The sequence below is a fragment of the Mustela putorius genome, unplaced genomic scaffold (genome assembly GCF_011764305.1).
Source record: "Mustela putorius furo isolate JIRA1106 unplaced genomic scaffold, ASM1176430v1.1 tig00002230_pilon_pilon_pilon, whole genome shotgun sequence".
NCBI classification, from domain to species: domain Eukaryota; kingdom Metazoa; phylum Chordata; class Mammalia; order Carnivora; family Mustelidae; genus Mustela; species Mustela putorius.
In genome coordinates, this window is record NW_025421967.1 from 4,070 (window position 1) to 28,046 (window position 23,977).

Sequence of the window (23,977 nt, forward strand, 5' to 3'; positions counted from 1 at the left end):
TAACCCACTGAGCCACCCAGGGGGACTCCTTTTTTTTTCAAGCTTCTTATTTGATTGCTTAATTTATTAATTTTGTGTCTCATAGTTGTAGAGAAATTGGCATTTAAAACTTCCATTTTTTCTTCTCAGGACAGTTTGAGTGTGTTCCATAGTTCTGGAAGGTAATGTCTTTATTATCTTTATATTTTCATTCCGAGGTCTGTGATTCAAGGGTTGCTTTGGAAGGCCTTTCTAAAATCTCCATGCTGTTGGGGAAGCGGGCTTTTTGTGAGGTTACATTTTTGATTGTGCTGTCATAGTATATGATCTGAACTATTTCTACTTGATTACAGTTTTCTTTGCGTGGCCCCATTTTTGTAAGTGTTGTAAGAGCTCTTTGACAGAATATGAATTATATCATTTAGTTGCTATACTGTTTTATATATTTTGGAGACTTGATTTGTGAAGCACTGACCTGCAAGAGTGTTAGGTGGTAGATGTGAGAATGTTGGAGTCTAAGACTATCTTTGTATTTGTAATCCTTCTGCCTTTTTTTTTTTTTTTTTTCTTTTTTCTTTCTTTCTTTTTTTTTTTTTTTTAAATGTAGGCTCCGCACCCGGCGTGGAGCCCCAACACGGGGCTTGAACCCACTGAGATCAAGACCTGAGCTGTGATCAAAAGTCAGATGCTTAACTGACTCAGCCCCCCAGGTGCCCTGCTATCTGTACTTTAATGCTATTGTTTAGTGGGATAAAGTTCATGACCACTACATCTGTTTTGTGGGTCATGTATTTGGCCATTGTAAGTGATCTTTTTTGTCCTATTTAATACTTTTTTTTTTTTTTTTTTTGGCCTTGAATTCAACTATGCTGACATAAATATTGCAAACCCTTACTTTTTTTTTTTGTCCCCCTTGGGGTGTTTTTTTGCCCATTCTTTTGCTTTGTGGTTTTTTCCGAGTCTCTTTGTTGCGGCTTGATTCTTCACTCTCTTTTTAAAATAAGAAATCACTTTTGGTAAGCAGTATAAGGTATTTCACTTACGTTTTTCCTCAAGTTATTATTCCCACGAACATTACACAGTCGAGTCATTTATTAGGTGGTCAAGAAAAAAAAAAGATGTTAACGGAATTTGGTCTTTTTGTCTTCTAACAGGTCTGAGTTTCCTTGCTCTTCTCAAGATCTCAGGGTTACTCTTAGGACTTGGCACTGTTGTATTTCTACTCAGAAGTGTGGAGTTCAGTAGCCCCACGCCAGAGCTCCCTCATTCTGCTCTGGCCGACCAGATCCCGAAGCTTCTACCTGAGGAACGACTCAAGAACCTCTTTACCTACGAAGGAATCTGGTGAGAGTCAATTTATTCCACATTGGTCCGATGTCTCCCTTGTTCCTCTGACAGTTTACTGTGTGCCCAATTTACTGCCAGTTCCCTGCCCTTCCCGAACCTGTGCTTGTTGTTCAAGTGATCCTAACTGGGGGGACCTGGAGAAGGGCTGGTCTGCAGGGTGCTGTGTGCTCTCTACAGCACCGAGCAAAGTCCCTTTAAACTACAAAGGGTGTGGTTGGTTAAAACTGTAAGAAAGATGCTTCCTTTCTGTCCTGCTGGCCTCCTCTTCTGGTGAGGCCCCGATGCCATGAGCATTCACATGACTCAAGTTCAAAGCCATTTGGTGCTGGAGATAATTCTAGAGAGCAGGCTTTCTTCCCCTTCCCCTTTCTCCACCCGACCCCTGTATCCCTGGGAGGGAGCACTGCTGGGATTCCAGAATCTCCTCCTGAGTAAAGCAAAGTGAGTATATGGGAAAGGAGATTCTCAGGGTGAAAACTCACACTGATTAGGCCCCGGGGTCTCTCACCCACCAGCCCACCCGCCCACTCCATGGTCACAGTCCCTTTTCTGGTTTTAGGCTCTTCCCGAAAAACCAGTGCAAATGCGATGCTACCTCACAGCCAGGAAGCTACAACTTTCAGGATGCCTATGACCAGACTGAGCTCCCAGCGGTGAAAGCAAGGAGACAGGCTGAATTTGAACACTTCCAGAGGAGGTAATGCAGACTGTGAGGGCTCTTTGGTGGTGCTGGGGTAGAGCAAAAGCTCTCTCTACTGTGTCCTGAGGGTGTGGGTCCCAAGAAAACAGGGAAGAGCTCCTCGCTTGCAGGAGTCCCTGGGGGACACTGTTAGGAATAAAGCAAGGAGAGAGAACAGAGAAAAATGGCCCATAAGTGAAGATTTACCAAACTTTGGATGTCTAGAACATTTCATAGTAAGAACAGAGCAAAGGAATGAAAATAGTCTGGGATGTCCATGTGGTGTTGGTGGCACAACTCCGGCATCCAGACCTTCACAGCAGGTGACTTTGCAGCAGGTGCACCTCTAATTCATTTACGTTGGGAGCATGTTTCCCTGTGCTATATGCAGGGCCTAGAATGACACACCTGGAGTGTATAGGCCAGGGTTGTTGATTGAAAAGAGCGATGATCGGCTCTGATGGGGCTTATATCAAAAGGGTGTTTTGTCGGAAGGATGTTGGAACCTCCTCAAAAACCATAGGTGATAGGATGACCAGGCTAAGAAATCAAGAACCAAGGAGCACAGAAGGGCTGGACAGGCCCACCCTTGCTCCCTCCCTTCTTTTCTTCCTTCCTTCCTTCCTGGAATCATTTATGAGTCATAGCAGAAGGTATGCCATAATAAAAAATAAAAATAAGGGTGCCTGGGTGGCTCAGTGGGTTAAGCCTCTGCCTTCGGCTCAGGTCATGATCCCAGGTTGCTGGGATTGAGCCCCACACATCGGGCTCTCTGCTCATCGGGGAGCCTGCTTCCCCCTCTCTCTCTGCCTACCTCTCTGCCTGCTTGTGATCTCTCTCTCTGTCCAATAAATAAGTAAAATCTTAAAAAAGATAAAAATAAAATAAAAATAAAAATAAGAGCACCATGATTAGGGACTTGAACTCTAGAATAGGCTAGATAGCAAGTGACTTCACCTCCTAGTACTTAACCATCCTCATATGGAAATTATAATAAAGATACTTCTTTCATAACCTTTGAAGGCTTTGTAGTGTGCACTGTATTAACATACAAAGACCTAGTAACTCATGAAGGGCCTGAAATATACAAGCACTACAAAAATATCACCTGCTGCTATTGTTGTGGTTTGCTATTAAAATTGTTGCTCTGCTGGTTCTCCCAGGAGACACATAATTCATTAAGAGATACACAAATCACCTAAATATTAGATCATTGTAAGTGCTTCATGGAGACGTAAATTAAAAATAGGTGTGGTAGAATGTTTCTTGATGGCATAAAATTTAATGGGATGATGAAGGAAGGTGACCTTGAACTCTGATATTTGTATATCAATCAGGAGTCCCCACCACCTCCTATAAAGGAGAAGCTCTGAAGGAAGAGTTAATCCAGGGGCTCAGAGCCTTGGACATGGGGTGCTTTCATGATGGCTGGGATGACAAACAAGCAGGTGATGGCTGTCGGAGCTCTGGTCGCTCAGGGGAGGGCTGGTGGGATGAGCCCCAGAGAGAGGCCAGTAAGCCAGGAGGTGTGGAGCATACGTTTTGCTTTCTGAGTAATGCAAAGAATGGAACCATTTTTTGGTAAAGATCTCATTTGTTTATTTAGAGAGAGCATGAGTGGTGGGGAGGGGGGGCAGAGGGAGAGGAAGAGGACGAGAGAGAACGTCAAGCAGACTCCACGCTGAATGCAGAGCCCAACCCAGGGCTGATCTCACAACCCTGAGATCTTGACCTGAGCTGAAAGCAAGAGTCCAATGCCCCACCGACTGAGCCAGTCAGGCGTCCCAAGAACTGAATGGTTTTTAGAAGTGGCAAGTTCTTAGAGATACTTTCGTAAAATATCGCTCTGGTTTCTCGTGGAGAATTACATCATAGGAAGGTATAGGGGAGGCAGGGAGACCCGGTGCTTAGTTGGTGGGAAGGTAAAGGTTCGTCTACTGCTGGAACAGTGGTGTTTGTGCCTCTCGGATGCACCGTCCCCAGGTGCCCAGTTGGCTGAGCCTGAGTCATGAATCAAGGAAGAGAAAGGGTGAGTTGGGCTCTCCAGGGTTGATTTGGGGACTCAACTACCACCTCCCCGCCCCCCAACTACATACAAATGGGAGACCCCACAGAACAGAAATGGGGGCACCAACAGGAGGCAGCATTGGAAGTCAAAGAACCAGTGGGTTAGATAGAGGATTCTGGCGCGGATTTGAACCCTGCCCCCACGTAGCTGTGTGAGGAGCAACAGGGCTCCATAGTTAACAGTGTGGCCAAGGGAGGCTGACCGGCTGCGTTTGGGTCCTGCATCCTCCACATCCCAGGTGACCTTGCTCCGGCTGTCTACCCTCTTCTGTAAAAAGGGCGCCTGGGTGGCTCAGTGTGTTAAAGCCTCTGCCTTCAGCTCAGGTCATGATCCCAACATCCTGGGATCGAGCCCCGCATTGGGCTCTCTGCTCCATGGGGAGCCTGTTTCCTCCTCTCCTCTCTCTGTCTGCCTCTCTGCCTACTTGTGATCTCTGTCAAATAAATAAATGAAATCTTAAAAAAAGGGAGGGGATAGTAATCATACCGAGAGTTGTTGCGACATGTAATGAAAGGTGTGAGGGAAACAGGCACATTCTTGCAGGACGATGGCTTCTGTCTTTGGTCTGGGCAGTGTGGGGCTGCTGGGAGAAGGAGGTCAGGACTGTTCCCAGCAAGGAACATCGCAGGTGTACCTATTGCAGGAGGTGCGTGGTGGGGGAAGGGAGAAGAGGCAGGAAGCTTGGAAGACACTGGAGACAGTGAGATGGGGCAACGGAGGAGGTAGGAAAACATGAAGCAGAGGACTCATAGGAGGGGGTGTTGTCTGGAGGGAGCTGGGCAGAGGAATTAATTATAAGAAGGAGCATTACTTCAAGCAGGGAAGGCTATGAGCTGGTCGTGTCCTCACTTGGCCTCCTTTGCTTGGGGAAATGCCCAGCTCTCCTGGGATTATACCTGGCAACGCAGGTACCAGAACAAACAGCCCAGTAATAACCAGTGATGTGAACCAGGCCTCCTGTCATCATGGCTGTAGCCAGGAAAGAAGATGCTCAGCTCCCTCCCCACCCCTCAGCCTCGAATCTTTCTCCGTTACTTTCTCCGTTAGCCAGAGAAACAGCCAGAACACCCCTAGCAAGGCGCTGAGTTAGATGCAGAGACAGAGCTGATCTAGAGCCTGCTCCCAGGGAGCTCACAACAGAACCAAGAGGGTGGAGTCAGCAGGTCCTCCCTGTGTCCCTTCCACTCTCCGCATCGCCCTCTCTGCCGCCACTGTAATATACCAAGAGCTGCGGAGTGACTGTGGGCGCTCCGTGGCCCCCAGGGTGTGTTCAGCTAACGGTGTGGAACCCAGGAACTCTGTCCAAAGCTCGGTGTTGTGATAGTAGTCAGGGGAAGTGCTGTGGTGGGTCTTAGGAGGGAGAGCAGTTTCCAGTTCTGAGAATTTTACAAAAGGAATGTTCCAGAAGGTAGGATTCAGAGCTGCCTCATTCCTGTTCCTGAACGGGTGATGTAGTATTCTAGTTCTTGGTGTCTTGGTCTGGGTTGTCCCCCCTCCAGGAATGGGATTTTCTTAGTCTCTTTGTGCCCACTTTAGCACAGGGGCAAAGGGATCACATAGAATAAATAACACAGAATCTTTGGCCCCTGGCAAATGTCACATAAGCTGACAACTCTCTGTGAGTGTAAAAACGGAGATGATTCATGACTTACATGCTCTCTGCTGTGTGCGGGAGCCCGGCAAAACCCTATTTGGAGATCACACCTGTTATCCTTGGCTGGGGAGCGCAGGTCTGATGTGGGAAGGTGGGCGTGGGAACCACCCTGGTGCACGCACCACCCCTGTGTGCTTGGTCTCTGCCACCTGTTTGTATCCTTGAAATCATGAGCTCGCTTGATGCTGGGTCAGATCTCTGGTTCATTTGAGTCTGATCAGCTCCATATGCTACTTCACTTAAAAAGTAGTACAGGGGTGCAACTGGGTGGTCAGTCGGTTAAGGGACTGCCTGGGGCTCAGGTCATAATCCTGGAGTCCCAGAATCGTGTCCCCCATGGGGCTCCCTGCTCAGTGGGGAGTCTGCTTCTCCCTCTGACCGCCCCCCCTCTCATGCTCACTCTCTTAAATAAATTAATAAAATATATTTTTAAAAAAGAGTAGTACAGGGCGCCTGGGTGGCTCAGTGGGTTAAGCCACTGCCTTCGGCTCAGGTCATGATCTCAGGGTCCTGGGATCGAGTCCCGCATCGGGCTCTCTGCTCAGCGGGGATCCTGCTTCCTCCTCTCTCTCTCTGCCTGCCTCTCTGCCTACTTGTAATCTCTCTCTGTCAAATAAATAAATAAAATCTTTAAAAAAAAAAAAAAAAAAAGAGTAGTACACAGATAATGCTTTTCTGTTTATATATTTGGGAGAAAGAGAGCAAGCTAGCATACACAGGTCAGGGGTGGAGCAAAGGGGGAGAGAGAAGCAGGCTCCCCGCTGAGCAGGGAGCCTGAGGCGGGGCTTGATCCCAGGACCCTGAGACCATGACCCAAGCCAAAGGCAGACACTTAACCTACTGAGCCACCCAGGCACCCCAGATAATGCTCCTTTTAAAAAAGTCCACTTGAAGCGACCCCCTCAACTCTCCTTGCTCCCCTGCCTTATATGATAGGCTCCCTTGCCAACCCAATCTGCCCTTGGGAGTTTGGTATAGATTACCTCACACTGTTTTACACAGCAACACACACGGACAAACACACATAATCACATACATATGTGAGTGTAGCTATAGCCACATAAACATATACTCTTGGGGTTTTGTGTGTATTGTTAAATTTCATGTTAATTCCAGTGTAGTTGACACACAGTGTTCTTTTAGTTTCAGGCGTACAATACAATACAGCGCTTCAGCAACTCTGTACACAACTCCCTGCTTCATCCCCTTCTCCTGATTCACACATCTGCGCGGATGGTTTTAATGTAATTGACACCCTAAGAACAAATCTCTCTAGAATTTGTTTTTTTTTTTTTTTTTTTCATTCAATTTGGTTATTTTTTTTTAAGTTTTTTTGTTTGTTTGTTTGTTTTAGAGACTGCTTGAGCAAAGGAAGGAGGCAGAAGGAGAAGGGGCAGAAGGGGAGGGAGAGAGAGAATCTGAAGCCGGCTCCACTAAGAGCTTGGAGCCGGACACGGGGCTCAAACTGATGATGCTGAGATCATTACCTGAGACAATACCAGGAGTTGAATGCTTTACCCAGTGAGCCACCCAGGAGTCCCCGGTTAAGTACATTTTTAAGAGCTGTTTATATGTCTAGTTCTTTCCTTTTATTATTTTTTTTAAAGGTTTTATTTATTTAGGGGCACCTGGGTGGCTCAGTGTGCTGGGCCTCTGCCTTCGACTCAGGTCATGATCTCAGGGTCCTGGGATGGAGATGGGCTCTCTGCTCAGTGGGAGGCCTGCTTCCTCCCCTCTCTCTGCCTGCCTCTCTGCTTGCTTGTGGTTTCTGTCGAATAAATAAATTTTTAAAAAAAGATTTTATTTATTTATTTGATGTATATAGAGAGATCACAAGTAGGTAGAGAGGCAGGCTGGGGTGGGGGGTGTGGTGGGGAAGCAGACTCCCCGCCAAGCAGAGAGCCCAATGCGGGGCTCAATCCCAGGACCCTGAGATCATGACCTGAGCCAAAGGCAGAGGCTTTAACCCACTGAGCCACCCAGGCACCCTAGTTCTTTCCTTTTAATTGCTATACAGATATGAATACAATGAATTTTATTAAGCCATTCTCCTATTGAATGATATTCAAATTTGGGGGGAATTTTCATTATTACATTTACATAATTTATAATAATCATCTTATGTTATATTTACATTCTTTCCTTATTTTCTTCAGATGTGTATAAAGATGTTCATTTCAAATGAACTGAAATGAACCTCCTTATGCATGTTGTTGCTTACACCGGCAGGTGTTTTCCCCCTTAACTAGCATCTGAATCCCTTATTCATGAGAGGTGCTTATCTCTGCTTTTAATAAATACGGGCAAATAGCATTCAAGAGTATCTACATTAATTCACATTCTCATGACAAGTGGGTATCTTAGATACCCACTACCTAACCAATACTCCTTATCATTACATTTTGAAACATTAATGAAAAAAGTCTTTCCTTGTTTTTTTTTTAAAGATTTTATTTTATTATTTATTTATTTATTTATTTATTTTTAAAGATTTTATTTATTTATTTGACAGACAGAGATCACAAGCAGGCAGAGAGGCAGGCAGAGAGAGAGAGAGAGAAGGAAGCAGGCTTCCTGCGGAGCAGGGAGCCCGATGCGGGGCTTGATCCCAGGACCCTGAGATCATGACCCGAGCCAAAGGCAGGAGCCTAAACCACTGAGCCACCCAGGTGCCCCTTATTATTTTTTTTTTTAAATTTTATTTATTTATTTGACAGAGATCACAAGTAGGCAGAGTCAGGCAGAGAGAGAGGAGGAAGCAGGCTCCCCGCCGAGCTGAGAGCCCGATGTGGGACTCGATCCAAGGATCCTGGGATCATGACCTGAGCCGAAGGCAGAGGCTTTAACCCACTGAGCCACCCAGGCGCCCCAAGATTTTATTTTATTTTAAGCAATCTCTACACCCATCGTGGGGCTTGAACCTACAATTAGGAGTCACTAGCCAGGCACCTCCAGTTCATTGTTTTTATTTTGTAATTTATTTGTATTTGTATTTTTCTTATTATTTTAAAATTTTATTTATTTATTTATTGTCAGAGCAAGAGAGAGAGAGACCATATACGCAGGAGGAGTGGCAGGCAGTGGGAGAAGCAGGCTCCCCACTGAGCCAGGAGCCTGATGCAGAACTCGATCCCAGGATTTTGGGATCGTGACCTGAGTCAAAGGCAGACGCTTAACCGACTGAGCCACCCAGCTGTCCCCAGTTCATTGTCTTTAAAGTTGTATTTCCCAGGTTAATTCTGAAGCTGAGCTTGTTTCATTTATGCGTTAGCCATTTGCTCTCCTTCTTTTAATTGCCTATTTACATCATTTCCCATTTTAAAATTTCATCTCTTTTGTATTCCCATAAATATTCACTACAGTAGTCCAATCATTCTTCCAGGGGATCTAAATGATACATTTGGCTACACTGGATCGCCAAGGGCTGCATTTTAACCGTATTACCTTAGTCCGCCAAAGAATCAATCTCACTGGCTCGGGATGTGCTTACCCTTGACTGAGGTTGTTATAACCACAAAACCATATGAAAATCATCACCGTGTTTGCTCTGAAAATACTGAGGCAACAAATCACACTTCTTGTGATGTATTTTCTTTTTGGGTTCAGCGCCAGGAAAAGGTTTATTTGCCTCTGAAGTTGTTTGCTTTGTCCTGTTGATAAGACCGGAATATTGACCGCCCATAGCTTTACACCCTGACTACCAGGAAGTTCACCTGTGACCCTGGCATTCATCTGATGCAACTGGGTTCGCCCAGATGGTCTTTTACTTTGTTTCTTCTTCCCCTGCTGGTTGTGTTTTTAATTTTGTATGTGCTTTGTTGTAAAGGGCCTGGACTCTTGTGGAATTCAAGGCTGGAGGGAATTCAAGGGTGAATAAAGGAGGGAAGGAATAGAGGGGTGAATGAGGCAGTCTACTTTCAATTTCTCCCCATTGGCAGCACAGAGCTCCGGGTACAGGTACCACTTTCAGAACTAACCGGGGAGGCGTGTGAGAGCAGCTGCTGACAGTTCCGGTTCTGTTTCCTGCAGAGAAGGGTTGCCCCATCCACCGCCACTGCTGGCTCAGCCCAACCTCCCCTTTGGATACCCAGTCCATGGGGTAGAGGTGATTCCCCTGCATACAGTTCCCATTCCAGGTACGTAGCTCTCCATGTGGAGAAAAGCCAGACAACTTTCTTAACTCTTCTTAAGCAAAATGGGGGAGTGGAAGGGAACAGTCGTTTATTGAGTACCTGCTGTGTACTCAGCACAATGCGGGAAGCTTGACATGATTTCACTTAGTGGTTAGTCTCAAAGTTTCCACCATTGGGGATCACGCTTAGGTACTATGATGTCCCGGGGGATCCAGAATCACACAGAAGAGGACAGAAATCTGTGTGTCTCAAGGAATCTTAGCACATGATTGGCTTTTTGGTGTCCTCCAGCATCATGAGATCGGGCAAAGATGTGCCCATCTCCTGGGAGAGCATATTGAAAAGAATATTTAATGTTGGTTAAAACTCCCCTCCACAAGGGATTTCTACACACTTCTCTAGTCAGCACCACATTCCTGGGAGGTAAATGTTATTTTGCCAATTTCACAGATGATGTAAGTTATCTAAGGCCCCATAGGGAGGCTCTATTTGAAGTAGAACTTGAATTCACGTATTATGAGCACAGAGATAGATTCTAAAGTACATACATTTGGATGAATTGCTTTAGTCATTTAAATGAATTGAATAGTCATTTAAAAAGTAATTCACCATTTTGGATGAGTCCTTTTTTTGTTGTAAAATATGCATAACATAAAATTTACTATATTAATCATTTTTAAGCACACAGTTTTGTGGCATTAAGTATCTTCTCAGTGTTCTGCAACTGTGACCATCATCTAGCTCCAGAAATTTTTTATCTTCCCCAATTGAAACTCTGTACCCATTTAGCTCTGCCTTCCTTCCCGCCTCCTGCCTCTGGCAACCACTGTTCTGTAGAATGTCTTATCTTGTCTCTACCAGTTTGACTATTCTAGTAACCTCATATAAAGATGTTTCATTACTTAACCATTGCTGCCTTCCGTTCCATAACAGAGATATCCGGAAGGGGCGGGATTAATTCACAGTACCCGTCCAGGGCTAAGGATGGGCATCGGAGGCTTTAGATCCACTGGAATTTGAAAAGGACCATGGGACACCACCCAGCAGGACCCCAGGGAGCAGGGAGTGGTCAGCAAACACTCTGCACGGGAGATGAGCTTGGAAGGGATTCTGGAAGGATGTAAGGGAGTCACCAGGAAAGTAGTGAGCATCAGGGAGCCCTTGGCATTCTCTCAAATGGTGTTTTTTATCCTTTTCTCCTGTGTCCTCCAGGTCTCCAGTTTGAAGGACCAGAGGCCCCCATCTATGAGGCAAGTCCCCTTCCCAGCCCCCTTTTGCACTTGGCATCACTGCCCAAGCCCCGTCCGTCCCCAGTGGTGGCCGGTCTCAGATTTTGACAGAGTGCTCATCCAGATTCAATATCTGCCATGAGTCCGAGCTGGGGAGATGGGGTAGGGATGCCTCCAGAAGGCATGATTTTTCCGGCCGTCTGAGTGGCCGGAGCTCCAAGGAGGACTTCCAGAAACCCAGGTCAGTGCAGAGGCTTCTGTTTTTGCTGCAGGAAAAAGCTGTTGCCACAGCCCTGGCTCCGGTGCCTGTTACCTCCATCGGGTTTAGCACCGGCCAGCAACACAGGGGCTCTGTGCCCTGCCTTTCGTTCCTGCTTAATGTAGCTCCAAATCCAGCCCTTGTGCGTAGAGCTGATGGGGTAGAGGGAGGCAAAGTGCAACTAGAACCCTAATCTAAAAAGTAGTCTGGGAAATGTAGTTTTAGTTTTCCCACTCTGCACACCAGAGGTTGGAGTGGGTGATGAGTCTGTACCTGAATTATTTTATATGCATCAAGATATACTTAACCGCCTTTCTCCCCAACTAGAATATAAGCCTCTTGAAGGTGGGGAGTTGATTTTATTCACTACTTTTTTCCCAGGACCTATAATTTGCATCTCAGAAAACACCTGTTGGCTGACCGAAGTGTTTTCAGCAGGTGTGGGGGAACCCACTGTACTTTTCATAAAAATATCCAGCTGCCCAGAGGACGAGAAGGCAGGAGAGGAGATGGGCTTTAGGGAGTAGCAGTGGGATGGAGCGAGGGGAGCAGTTCTAGCTACATGTTGAAAGTAGACGCAAGGGGACTCATGCAGAGCAGGAATGACCTCCATTAGGGAACGCAACAGTTGAATGGATGAAGGTACCATTCACAAGGCAGGGGGAACCAGGAAGAGGGTGACAAACAGGTGTATAGAGAAAAATCAGTGGCTCCGATCAGTCGTGAAGATTTCAGGTAGTTGTGGCACTCCTAGCGGAGCAACTGGCCAGGCAGTTGGATCTTAAGAGGAGAGCTGGAGACACACATTTAAGTCATTAGCATATGAATAGTATTTCAAGCCGCCACCTCTAGTGAGAAGGTGTTGAATAGGAAGAGAAAAGGGGCAGAAGCCAAACCCAGAAAAACTGTTTTGGGAGGTTAGACAGAGGTGGAGGACGAAGTCGGAAATCAAAAGGAGCAGCCAGCAGGAGTAAGGAGAAATCTAGAAGAATGGGATCCTGTAAGCCAAGACCTAAGAGACCAGTGACCTTTGAACACACGAGTCCCCAGGACTTGGTTGTCCTTCTCTGGGGACAGAGCAGCAAACGGCTTTGGCGCCAGACTCCAGCTCCCAGGGACGCTAAGAGGCGCCTCCTCTCTGCCCCCTGCTGGCCATCCTGGGCATGTGCCTTCCCTCGCATTTAGCGTCTTTCTGCCTCACCGGCCTTAGGTCACCCTGACCGCTTCTCTGGGGACACTGAACACCCTCGCTGACATCCCAGACAGTGTGGTGCAGGGCAGAGGCCAGAAGCGGCTGACCATTTCGACCAGTGACCGGAAGCTTTTGAATTTCATCCTCCAGCACGTGACTTATACCAGCACGGTGTACCAGCACCGCAGGGTGGACGTGGGTGAGAGCCTGTCCTAAGCAAAATGCTTAGGGAGTGGGAAAACACCACTGGGCCCTCTCAAAGTCTTCCTCCTCCAGGAAGCCTGCCAGCATTTAGGATTCTGCACTTACTCTTGTTTCCAACTGTAGACATCCAACTTCTCAATTACTGTCCCCAACATTACTCCCATTCTGCCACTGACCCTATAGCGTGACTTGAAGAAAATGCATTTCCCTATGAGGGCAGATCCTTTGTGCTCTGCACCTGGAAACCAGCTGGCTCTGTTCCCCATTATCCGTAGCTCTCAGAGCTGAAGACTTCAGCTGTGAGAGAGGAGGGACCCAGTCTGCGCATCAATATCTCGTCCTGGGCATTAACAGAAAAAGAGGGATGTGGGGGAATTAAAGTCATTCTTTTCTCTTTTGACTAGCTACCTAAGATGCATTCCCAGGACACCAGCAGAAAAATGAAACACGGGATAGATTATGCATGACCATGAACTAAAGAGAGCACCCTCTATACTTACAGATTCCCAAACATCTCCCTTCACCAAATGACCCTGTGAGATAAAACAAGGGCGGGTGGTGGTATCCTGGTTTTTGTAGCTGGAGAAGGAGAGTAAGTGATTTACCCAAGGCATTTCGAATTTGTGTGGAATCCCTGCTCAGGGGCCATGATGATCTCTGTATCTTTCCAATTTGAGTATTTGTGCTGCCGAAGCAAGCACTGATTTACCCAAGTAGTTCAGATAATAAATGGCAAAGTAAAACTTATTCCAGGCCCTCTGATTCGAAGCCTACTCTACCCCACCAGACTCTCACAGTGGAAGAAACGTGAGTTAAGGAGCATTCAGCAGGAGGCACCTGATGCCTCAGTCAAGAGTCAGCAGGCGACTCTTGTTCTCAGTGTTGTGAGTTCAAATCTCACGTTGGGCATGGAGATTATTTAACTAAAATAAAAAGCACTCAGCCAGTTACCCCAGGGACACACAACAAGTCAGGAGCCAGAATGCTGTCAACTCAGTGGGGTCTCATTCCAGGCAGGACATTTCTTTACTGAACCTTCACTGACGTGCTGCAGGTCGTCTACCTTGGGGCAGTGTGGAGAGTGACCTAGACTCCATGCTACCCTCTTTGATCTTATTTCTCTCTCCAGTGAGTCTGGAGTCCGAGTCCTCGGTGGTCAAGTTTCCAGTGACCATCCGCTATCCTGTCATCCCCAAGTTATACGACCCCGGACCAGGTAAGGCCCTGGCTCCTGGGGGGTGCGGGGTGGAGTCATGTCGAGCTAGTTGGTGAATCTCAGAAGAGATCAGCTCTTGAGGCCAAGGAGGAGAGTTGATGAAAATAACCACTCTGGTATGATTCCTGATAAATGAGAAAAAAATTCTAATATTCTCATATTGCTTAATTGTATTTAACTTATTATGTGGTTGTGCTTATTCTGGGAAAAAAAAACCCAACCATTATAACATCTTAATAAGTAATAGTAATAAACACAGAGCGGTATTGGACCATGGCTAGATAATATCGTTGGGGTCAAATTGGAAACTCAGAAACTCCAACGAGTATCTGTGAGAAAGGTAGCTTTCCAAATTAAAGGGTGCAGAGATGATGATTCAAGAAGTCACATGGGACAACTGCACTGATAAAGGAAGATAGAAAGATGAATCTGTCTTATAGCTCACACCAAGACAAATTCCAAGCTGATCAACTATCTCATATATATATATATATTTTAAAGATTTTATTTATTTATTTGACAGAGAGAAATCACAAGTAGTCGGAGAGGCAGGCAGAGAGAGAGAGAGAGGGAAGCAGGCTCCCCGCTGAGCAGAGCGCCCAACGCGGGACTCGATCCCAGGACCCCGAGATCACGACCTGAGCCGAAGGCAGCAGCTTAACCCACTGAGCCACCCAGGCGTCCCTCATATATATTTTTAAAGATTTTATTTATTTATTTGACAGAGAGAGATCACAAGTAGGCAGAGAGGCAGGCAGAGAGAGAGGGGGAAGCAGGCTCCCCACAGAGCAGAGAGCCTGATGTGGGGCTTGATTCCAGGACCCTGGGATCATGGCCTGAGCCAAAGGCAGAGGCTTTAACCCACTGAGCCACCCAGGTGCCCCAACTATCTCATATTTTAAGTGCTAGAAAAAAAACAAAACCCATGCAGTTTATTTTTTTAATTTTTTAAGATTTTATTTATTTGTCAGAGAGAGAGAGAGAGACAGCGCACAAGCAGGCAGAGTGGCAGGCGGAGGCAGAGAAGCAGACTCCCTGCTGATCAAGGAGCCCGATGCTGGACATCATCCCAGGACCCTGGGATCATGACCTGAGCCGAAGGCAACGGCTTAACCGACTGAGCCACCCACCCGTCCCAAACATGTGCAGTTTAAAAAAAAGAAACAAAAAACTTAGAGTGTAAGACCTTTCTAAATATGACATAAAACACAAAGGCCAGGGGGCCCCTGGTTGGCTTAGTTGTTAAATGTCTGCCTTCGGCTCAGGTCATGATCCCAGGGTCCTGGGCAGGGTCCTGGGATTGAGCCCCACATCAGGCTCCCTGCTTAGCTGGAAGCCTACTTCTTTCTTTCCCACACCCCTGCTGGTCTTCCCTCTCTCGCTGTCTCTCTCTGTCAAATAAATAAATAAAATCTTAAAAACAAACAAACAAACCAAAACCACAAAGACCAGAAAGAGGAGACCACACACATAAAATACATAAAAATTTAAAATTCTGTTTGGGCAGAAACTCACCAAAAGCAAAGGCAAATGACAAAGAACAAATTGGGGAAAAAAATATCTTCAACACATGTTAAAGTCAAAGGTATACTTTTATTTTTCAAGATTTTATTTATTTATTTGACAGAGAGAGATCACAAGCAGGCAGAGAGGCAGGCAGAGAGAGAGGAGGAAGCAGGCTCCCCACAGAGCAGAGAGCCTGATGAGAGGCTCGATCCCAGGACCCTGAGATCATGACCTGAGCCAAAGGCAGATGCTTAACCCACTGAGCCACCTAGGTGCCCCCAAAGGTATACTTTTACTTTCAAGTGCCCGTGAATCCATAAGAACAGTTAATAGGCTTGTGTGCCTGGCTGGCTCCGTCAGTAGCGCTTGTACCTCGTGATCTGGGGATTGGGGAGTTCAAGCCCCATCTTGGGTGTAGAGAGTACTTAAATAAGCAAATGTTTTAAAATATTTTATTTATTTATTTATCAGGGAGAGAGAGCATGAGCAGGGGAGCAGCAGGCAGAGGCAGAAGCAGGCTCCCCACAGAGCAAGGAGCCCGATCCTAGGGATCATGACCTGAGCCAAAGGCAGATGCTTAACTGACTGAGCCACCCAGGCATCCCAAATAAGTAAATGTGTTTGTTTTTGTTTAAACCACCTAAACAAAACAAAACAAAAAGCCAAACACCTAGTAAGCCAATGGAAAAATGCACAGTTGGCAACAGATGAAATTCAATGGTACTTTTCGCTGTTAGAATATATGCTCAGTCTCATACTAAAAAAAGTGCAAATGAAAAATACATTCATTATCAGAAAGTACTGGACAAAGAGTGGGGAGGGGCAGGCATTCTTACAAACTCCTGCTGGGAAATGGAAATGGGCACAGCCTTTCCGGAGGCAATTTGGCAATACCGATCAACATTTGGAATGTGCATTCCCTTTGGCCCAGCAATTGTACTTCTACAAATTATCGTACAGATATTTTTATCTGTGTGAAATGATGTCTGCTCGAGGTTCTTTACTGCAGCATTGTTTGCAAGCACAAAAACCTTAGAAGTGGGATGCACCGATCAGATTAACTGTGGTCCATCCATATAACGAAATTCTGTGCAGAGGCATTCAGAAGGATGGAGGAGAAAACACAGGGGAAGGCTTTTTTTTAATACTGATACAAAATGAGAGAGGGAAGAGGAAACTATTGTTTCCATAAAAAGAAAGAGGGGGAAGAATATATATATGCCATTGCTTGAACATTCTTATTTTAAATCGGTTTTGGAGTTCTCTGTCATTTTCTATCTGTCTGGAGTGGGTACATCTGTATACGGGAGATTCATTGGCTGTCGTTCATGCTAATTTTCCTTTAAGTGCTCTGTAATTTTTTGTGGGTGAGCTCATCGTGAGTAGGAGGCTGTGCTTGTTTGTTTTCTTCTCTTCCCCTTCTCTCTCCTGGCTCCTTCCCATCTCACAGCTTTAGCCTTGGATCTGATCCCTGTCTCCTCAGCCTTCTGGTCTACTTTCTGATACTGGAGGCTCGGGATTTCCTGTCTCATGGTGGTATCAGACTTATGAAAGAGCCCGTTGCTGGGGCCTGAGGATGGCTTTGGCACAGGTCGTGGCTGTGAAGTGATGTCATTTCTGTTTGCACCTGGAGGTGTGTGCAGGGGTGATGGCTGTTCTGGGGTTTCTTGCCTGGCAGGTAGTGGTGAGGGGTGGAGGGTGTGCCACCTAGCTCTAGTCCATGACTTCAAGCAAAAAGCCTGGTTCTGGACCCACACATCCCGTGAGATATCTTAATTTCATTATCCTTCAGAATCAGCCTCCTCTGTTACTTCTGATCCCAGAATGCAGGAGGTCCCAGCTCTGCTCACTGATCTTTATTTTTATTCCTTGGAAGTAATGTGTATTTTTGTGCATCGTTCTATCTTTGTATTTTTATCGTTGCTGTATATTTGGAAAAAATAGGGACTCTCAAACAGAAAGCTACACCACCAACTTAGCCAGGAGTCCCCCAATCTTGACTACATCCACGCTCCTGGTTCTCTCTTTACTGTAACAAAAGAACCCAACTTGGCACATGGCCCAAGAAAAGGTGTCGCCCTCGACCCGCAAGGACAACAAGAAGCCCCAGTTCAGATGTATCTTCTCTCTCTTTATTTCCGCAAGTCTACACACTTATATACGTTTACATGACCAATCAGCGAGCAGGGTACAGGAGGGAGCGAATCAGGCTGTGCACCTAAACGAACAACTTCACTAGCAACCAATGCTGTTTACTTCCTCTTTGGGCATTTCGCTTAGTCTCACGAGGCAATCCTTACCTGGCAACTAGCCAGGCACCATCTTTTAATGGCAGAGGCCGCCCTGGCCAGGGGCCAGCCTCTGACAAAAAAGGGAGGATATAATTCGCTTGGCATGCCCTTGAACACAATTTACTTGACTCTTCCCACCAGTCATTTTTCCCTCATGCCCTCAGCCCCCCGGGGGAGCTGCTATAATGGTACAACAGGTATTAAAAAGAGGATTCTGGAAGGACGTCTGACTTCTGTCATTCTGAGAAGGAGCTCTGTGGTGGTGTTCTGGAGCACTTGCCACTGGTAGGGTTGTGGCTTTCAGCCAGCATTAACTCCAACAGAGCCCACCCCACCCAGACATCCCACAGCATCCATCAGTGGGCGTGCCTCCACGTTTGGTGACTAAATCCCAAAAACACACCACAGCTCCAGCTGATTCATATGAAGACTTTTCTGCAGAATAGCTTTTCCTTTTCCAAATTTTTATATTGATTACATGCCTTGAGTTGGACTGTCTGGTCCAGACCTTCCACTCTCCAAGTAGACCTACTTCCACTGATGTCTTCCTGAGCAGGGAGACTAAGTGTGCTTCTCTCTAGGAGTGCAGCTGATGATGGGGCATAGGTCTCAAGTCCTTTAGAGCTTTTCTCCCCTCCCCTGACCCTGATCTTGAACCCCTTGATGGGCAGAGCTCTGTGCATCTCGATTCCTAGTATTAACACGACAGCAAGATCCAAATAGTTTCGGTAAGACAGAGCATTCACACTGATGGGAGGAGATGGCATAGTCAAGCCAACAGAACCAGGGAAAGAAATTCTAGAAGACACATACAATTTCAACAAGCTGGCTGTGTTTTAAATACATTTATTTTCTGTTCCAACTAACAAATTCTTACCAAGTGCTTGATACGAGAAGCACGAGGGTGTGGCATAAAGAAATCACCAGAACAGCTCAAGTCAAGTCAGTGAGGCTTCCCAAAAGGCAGCGCTCTGATACCCCACCCTTTCTCGTCCAGAGAGGAAGCTCAGAGACCTGGTGACCGTTGCCACCAAAACCTTCCTCCGTCCCCACAAGCTCATGACCATGCTCCGGAGCCTTCGTGAGTACTACCCAGACTTGACAGTGATCGTGGCCGATGACAGCAAGGAGCCCCTGAAGATTAATGACAACCATGTGGAGTATTACCCCATGCCCTTCGGGAAGGTACGTCCCGCCCACATGGGGAGGTGTCTGGGTCCCGGGAAAGAGCTCCCTGGAGTCAGGTTCCGCCCCGGATGGGGATGCTTGAGTGGCTTTCCCAGGATGGCATGATGCCAGAGCAGAGGGGATGCGACTTTCCTCTGCGTCCCTTCGCCGACTCCAAGTTCACAGGGAAATCGGACCACCCTCACATTTCTGCATGGATGAAGTGGTTAATCTGTCTTTGGTACAGACATTAATTGAGGTCCTTCTATGTGACTTGAGGTGTCTGACATTCTAGGGATTCCTCACAGACAGAAAAACTTGTGATCCCTAGGATTCCTCCCAGGCTAGAGGCTTGCGCTCACTCTCTCTCTCTCCCTCCCACACACACCCCCTCTTTCCTCCAGGACACACAAGGAAATGGATATTATACAAACTGTAGCTCCCCACCCTCCATCACCTTCCAGGCTCCATCAGGGGAAATGGAAAGAGAGCCACAGAGACTCGGGTGAAAAAGGACTTCCATCCTACTGATGAAGTCCCAGAACCTAAGTCAGGTTCGGTGCCAGCCTCCTGCTCCCTCATCACTACCACACTGGTCCTAGGACCAAGGGAGAACTTCCTAGCCCTTCCCCACCTCAGCCTTTGATTCAGGGAGTCACTGTCCTTCCTCCTGTGTCTCTGAGACACGAGCTCCCTTGAACTCAGTGGTTTTCAACTGCTGTTTGGGGTGCAGCCTGGCAGTGGGGAATTTATTTTATTTTATTTTTTTCTTTAAAGATTTTATTTATTTGACAGAGCTCGCAAGTAGGCAAAGAGGCAGGCAGAGAAGAGAGGGGGAAGCAGGCTCCCCGATGAGCAGAGAGCCCAATGCGGGGCTCTATCCCAGGACCTTGAGATCGTGACCTGAGCCGAAGGCAGAGGCTTAACCCACTGAGCCACCCAGGCGCCCAGCCTAAAAAGCTCCCAGGTGATTCTAAAATGTGGCGGGGGATGGCAACCGCTGATCTGACCTCATTATACCCGCAGGGCTGGTTTGCTGGTAGGAACCTGGCCATCTCTCAGGTCACCACCAAATACGTTCTTTGGGTGGACGACGATTTCCTCTTCAACAACGACACCAAGATTGAGGTGCTGGTGGATGTCCTCGAGAAAACAGAATTGGACGTGGTAAGGGAGAGTGGCCAGTTTCACCCCAGTTGCAACCTGTAGAGCCAGCCAGGAGAGGGAAAGGGAAGAAGGGGGAGAAAGGGGGTGGCGGGAGTCGGGGAAGGGTCGGGGGAGGGGCTGGGGCAGGAGAGGAATAAGCTTGGTGGGAATCAGGAGCTGTGTGGCTTCGGCTTCTACCTCCAAATTTTCTTTTCTCTGGGCAAATTACATCCCCCGCCCCCCACCATATTAATCCTCGTTCTGTCTTTAAAATGGTGTGTTGATGTAAAAAAAAATGCATGTTGGGTCCCCCAAAATTGGGTACCCCAATAATGGGTCCGTGATTAGAGGAGCGAGACTGATACAAAGCGAAGGTCAAGCAAAGCTTTATTTCATGCCAAGCATCAGGAATCAGACCAACCGTCAAAAAGACGGGTGGGGCCGCCCCTCCAGAGAGTACAACCCCTCCCTGCTTTCCAGACTAACTTTTATAGAGCAAAGGCCATGTGGTTGGGCCTGGCCACACACAGGTGGCCAATGAGATTGTAACACACACAGGAAACTCCACAGTGATGCTAGGTGATCAACTGAATTACAGTTTACCCTAGCAGACACTTGAACCAGCCTATCACACCTTGGTTAGGATTGGTGCCAAAAGGCTCCCAAAGGGCGGGGGCCCATACTCCTTGGTAGCTAGGAGACAGTATGGCCCCCCACTGACTGAATACCTCCACCTGGCCTGACCCACCCTTGTATTTGGACTTTATTACCTGGGACTGGTTTCCCGGACTTGCTTTTAAATAAGTTCCCCTAGTGGGGCGCAGGGTCAATTTAAGCTTTACAGCAAAATGGCAGTTCAACCGGGGTGGGGCTGCTCTGGCTGAATAGGCCCTTATATGCAAATGGTACAAAGTTCTAAAAAGCACACATAGGCCTCACGACATTTAAAAAAGAAGAAAAGAATGAGAACATCAAAAGTCATTTGCTACATAGAAAAGAAAAAGGCAGCTACAGTTAATAATAGTGTATTGTATTCTTGAAATCTGTGAAGAGAACAGATTTTCAGTCTTCTGGCCAAGGGCACAATGGTTACAAGGCAGGTGATGGATATGGTAATTAGCTTGATTGCGGTGGTTTCACAATCATGGGTTCACTACACATGGTTTCACAATGTGTAGATATGTGGTCTACACATATCAAAACATCAAGCCCTACACCTTAAATATGTAGGATTAAAAATATATGTACAATTTTAATGTGTTAAAGATAGCTCAATAAAAGCTGTTTCTAAAAAAAAAAAAGAAAAGAAAAACAGGAAATAGATAAGAAAATCAGTGGCATGGAGATCATAGTTCTGTCTTCCAGGAGGACAGTCCCCAAGGCATCTGTATTGACTAAGATATCTCCTGGCTAGGGGCGCCTGGGCGGCTCAGTCGTTAAAAGTCTGCCTTTGGCTCAGGTCGTGATCCCAGGGTCCTGAGATCGAACCCCGCATTGAACCCCACATTGGGCTCCCTGCTCAGCGGGAAGCCTACTTTTCCCTTTCCTACTCCCCCTGCTTGTGTTCCCTTTCTCGCTGTCTCTGTCAAATAAATAAAACCTTAAAAAAAAAAAAAAAAAAACCTACCAAAAAGAAAAGACCAGGGTATCTCCTAGCTACTCTTCCAGAGAGCAGATCACAGTACATCAGTGAGGTAGAAAGCAGAACTCCCGTCGTGTGAAAATCCAAGCTGGCCCTTGACTTTGCTTCCAGGATCCTCCTGGACCAGCCTCCTTCCCTTGGTGCTACGCCGTCCTCATAGTCCTCGGCTGCGTGGCCAGAAGAAAGGGGGAGAGAACATGAAGGACAAGCATTTGTCTTTGTAGAATGTGCGAGAAGTTGCAGACATCCCTTCTGAAGATTCACATCCCTTCAGCCAGGACTTAGACACATGGTCAGACCTCACAAGGAAAATGGGAAAGAGTCCGTCTTTTTTTTTTTTTTTTTAAAGATTTTATTTATTTATTTGACAGACAGAGATCACAAGTAGGCAGAGAGGCAGGCAGAGAGAGGAGGAAGCAGGCTCCCCACTGAGCAGAGAGCCTGATGTGGGGCTCGATCCCAGGACCCTGAGATCATGACCTGAGCCAAAGGCAGAGGCTTAACCCACTGAGCCACCCAGGCACCCCGAAAGAGTCCGTCTTTACTGGTGTAGCTGGCTCTCTTCATTTAGTCCACTTAACTCGGAGGGTCTCTTTGCTAAAGAAAGAAGGAAGGAACTAGTGACGGGGCGACTAAGAGCCACCCTAGAGGATTATGAGGGTTCAGGACTCATCCTGTTGTGCTGGGGCTCACACGTAGAAATGCACAGATCTTCCGTGAGTGCGTGGACAGACAGCTCAGGGAGGAGAGCCAGGAGCAGAGGAGTGGGAGGAAGGCAAGCTTGAGACACACGGCACATGGCTTGTTGCAAGAAGCCTGGCCGTGGGGACTCCACAAAAGGACCCGTGTGCATGCAGGCTGCTGCTTGTCTGCACGCAAACACTGCTCCTCCTCGTGAAAGGGAGTGACCTACCTTCTGGAAAAAGTGAACTTGCTGTTGGGTGAGTGGAGCAGAGTCGTGTGCCCTTTGGACTTGGCGCTTTCTGCTTCTACCAAGGAGATTTTCTGCTGTGAGCAGGATGAAAAGATCAAGAGACCCCAGCCATGGTGTTTGGAAGATGGTGGCTGCAACAGCAACAAGAGAGTACCCAAGGACTGGTATGGAGGGTAGATACAGAACAGGTGTGATTCTTGTTATAACTCAGGTTCAGTCCAGGAAGGCTTCCTGGCAGAGGCAACGTGGATATCAATTCTATGTGCTCTAACATGCGTTTCTCTGCCCACCGGTTAGGTAGGTGGCAGTGTACTTGGAAATGTGTTCCAGTTTAAGCTGTTGCTGGAGAAGAGTCAGAATGGGGACTGTCTTCACCGGAGGCCAGGCTCTTTCAGACCCCTGGATGGTTTCCCCCGCTGTGTGGTGACCAGTGGCGTTGTCAACTTCTTCCTGGCCCACACGGAGCGACTCCAGAGAGTTGGCTTCGACCCCCGCCTACAGCGGGTGGCTCACTCAGGTGGGGACAAGCTGAGTGGGGAAGGTGCTGGCCCATGGACTAACCTCAGCAGTTTGTCCTTTCCAAGAGCTGCGAGTCACTGATCATGGTCGTTGCCAGCAACAGTGGGCTCGTCTCCCTTTCCCTTTCCTCCCATCAGGGAGCTCAGGGTCTCTCTTCCCTCCCTCCTTCCTCTCACTGTGATTTCTTATCTCCTGTCTGCTGCTCCCCTGTGAGACACCTTCCCCTGCAGCTCTGTCCCCTCCCTCACTCCCCTCTGATTCCTTCAGTTCTGGAGTTGGCTGTTCTGGGTCTTTCTGCCTCTCTGGCCACACCTCGGATAAATGTGCTTACTTATTTCCTTCCCACTCATCAGCCTGGGCAGGGGGCTTTGCCTGACGCTCAACTTCCCCATGGGTACACACCGCACCCTTCCCCACCTGCCTCTCCCCCCAGACCTGGAATATGGCCCCGGGGTCTCTGGCTGAAGCTTATGCTCTCCCTCTCTTGGCAGAGTTCTTTATCGACGGGCTCGGGAGCTTGCTCGTGGGGTCATGTCCGGAAGTGATCATAGGTCACCAGGCCCGGTCTCCGGTGACCGACCCAGAGCTGGCCGCACTAGAGAAGACCTACAGCGCATTTCGGACCAACACCAAGGAACAGGTCCAGTTCAAGCTGGCACTCCACTACTTCAAGAACCATCTCCTGTGCTCTTCATGAAGGCGCCTGGGCATCAGAAAAGCTCTAGGCTTACTGGGGTTGGGTACCTAAGACAGTGGAACTGGGGGTGGGCCACCTGATGAGATGAAGTTAGGACAAGCTAGTGGGTGGTGGA

General features: G+C 47.4%; 1 protein-coding gene and 1 non-coding gene across 2 annotated transcripts; one reads left to right on the top strand and one right to left on the bottom strand.

Moving 5' to 3' along the window:
* Positions 1 to 1,133: 1,133 nt before the first annotated feature.
* On the top strand, positions 1,134 to 23,977 carry LOC101675259 (beta-1,4 N-acetylgalactosaminyltransferase 2; the record flags this gene model as incomplete). Its single annotated transcript, XM_045088042.1, has 10 exons — positions 1,134 to 1,323; positions 1,886 to 2,023; positions 9,757 to 9,863; positions 11,073 to 11,110; positions 12,559 to 12,739; positions 13,874 to 13,960; positions 18,755 to 18,942; positions 19,951 to 20,091; positions 22,944 to 23,163; positions 23,657 to 23,977. Coding segments are annotated over 10 exons (1,496 nt in total), but the record flags the coding sequence as incomplete, so codon positions are not given.
* Positions 13,342 to 13,445, bottom strand: LOC123394287. The gene has a single exon (XR_006609005.1). It is a non-coding gene; the product is annotated as a U6 spliceosomal RNA (small nuclear RNA).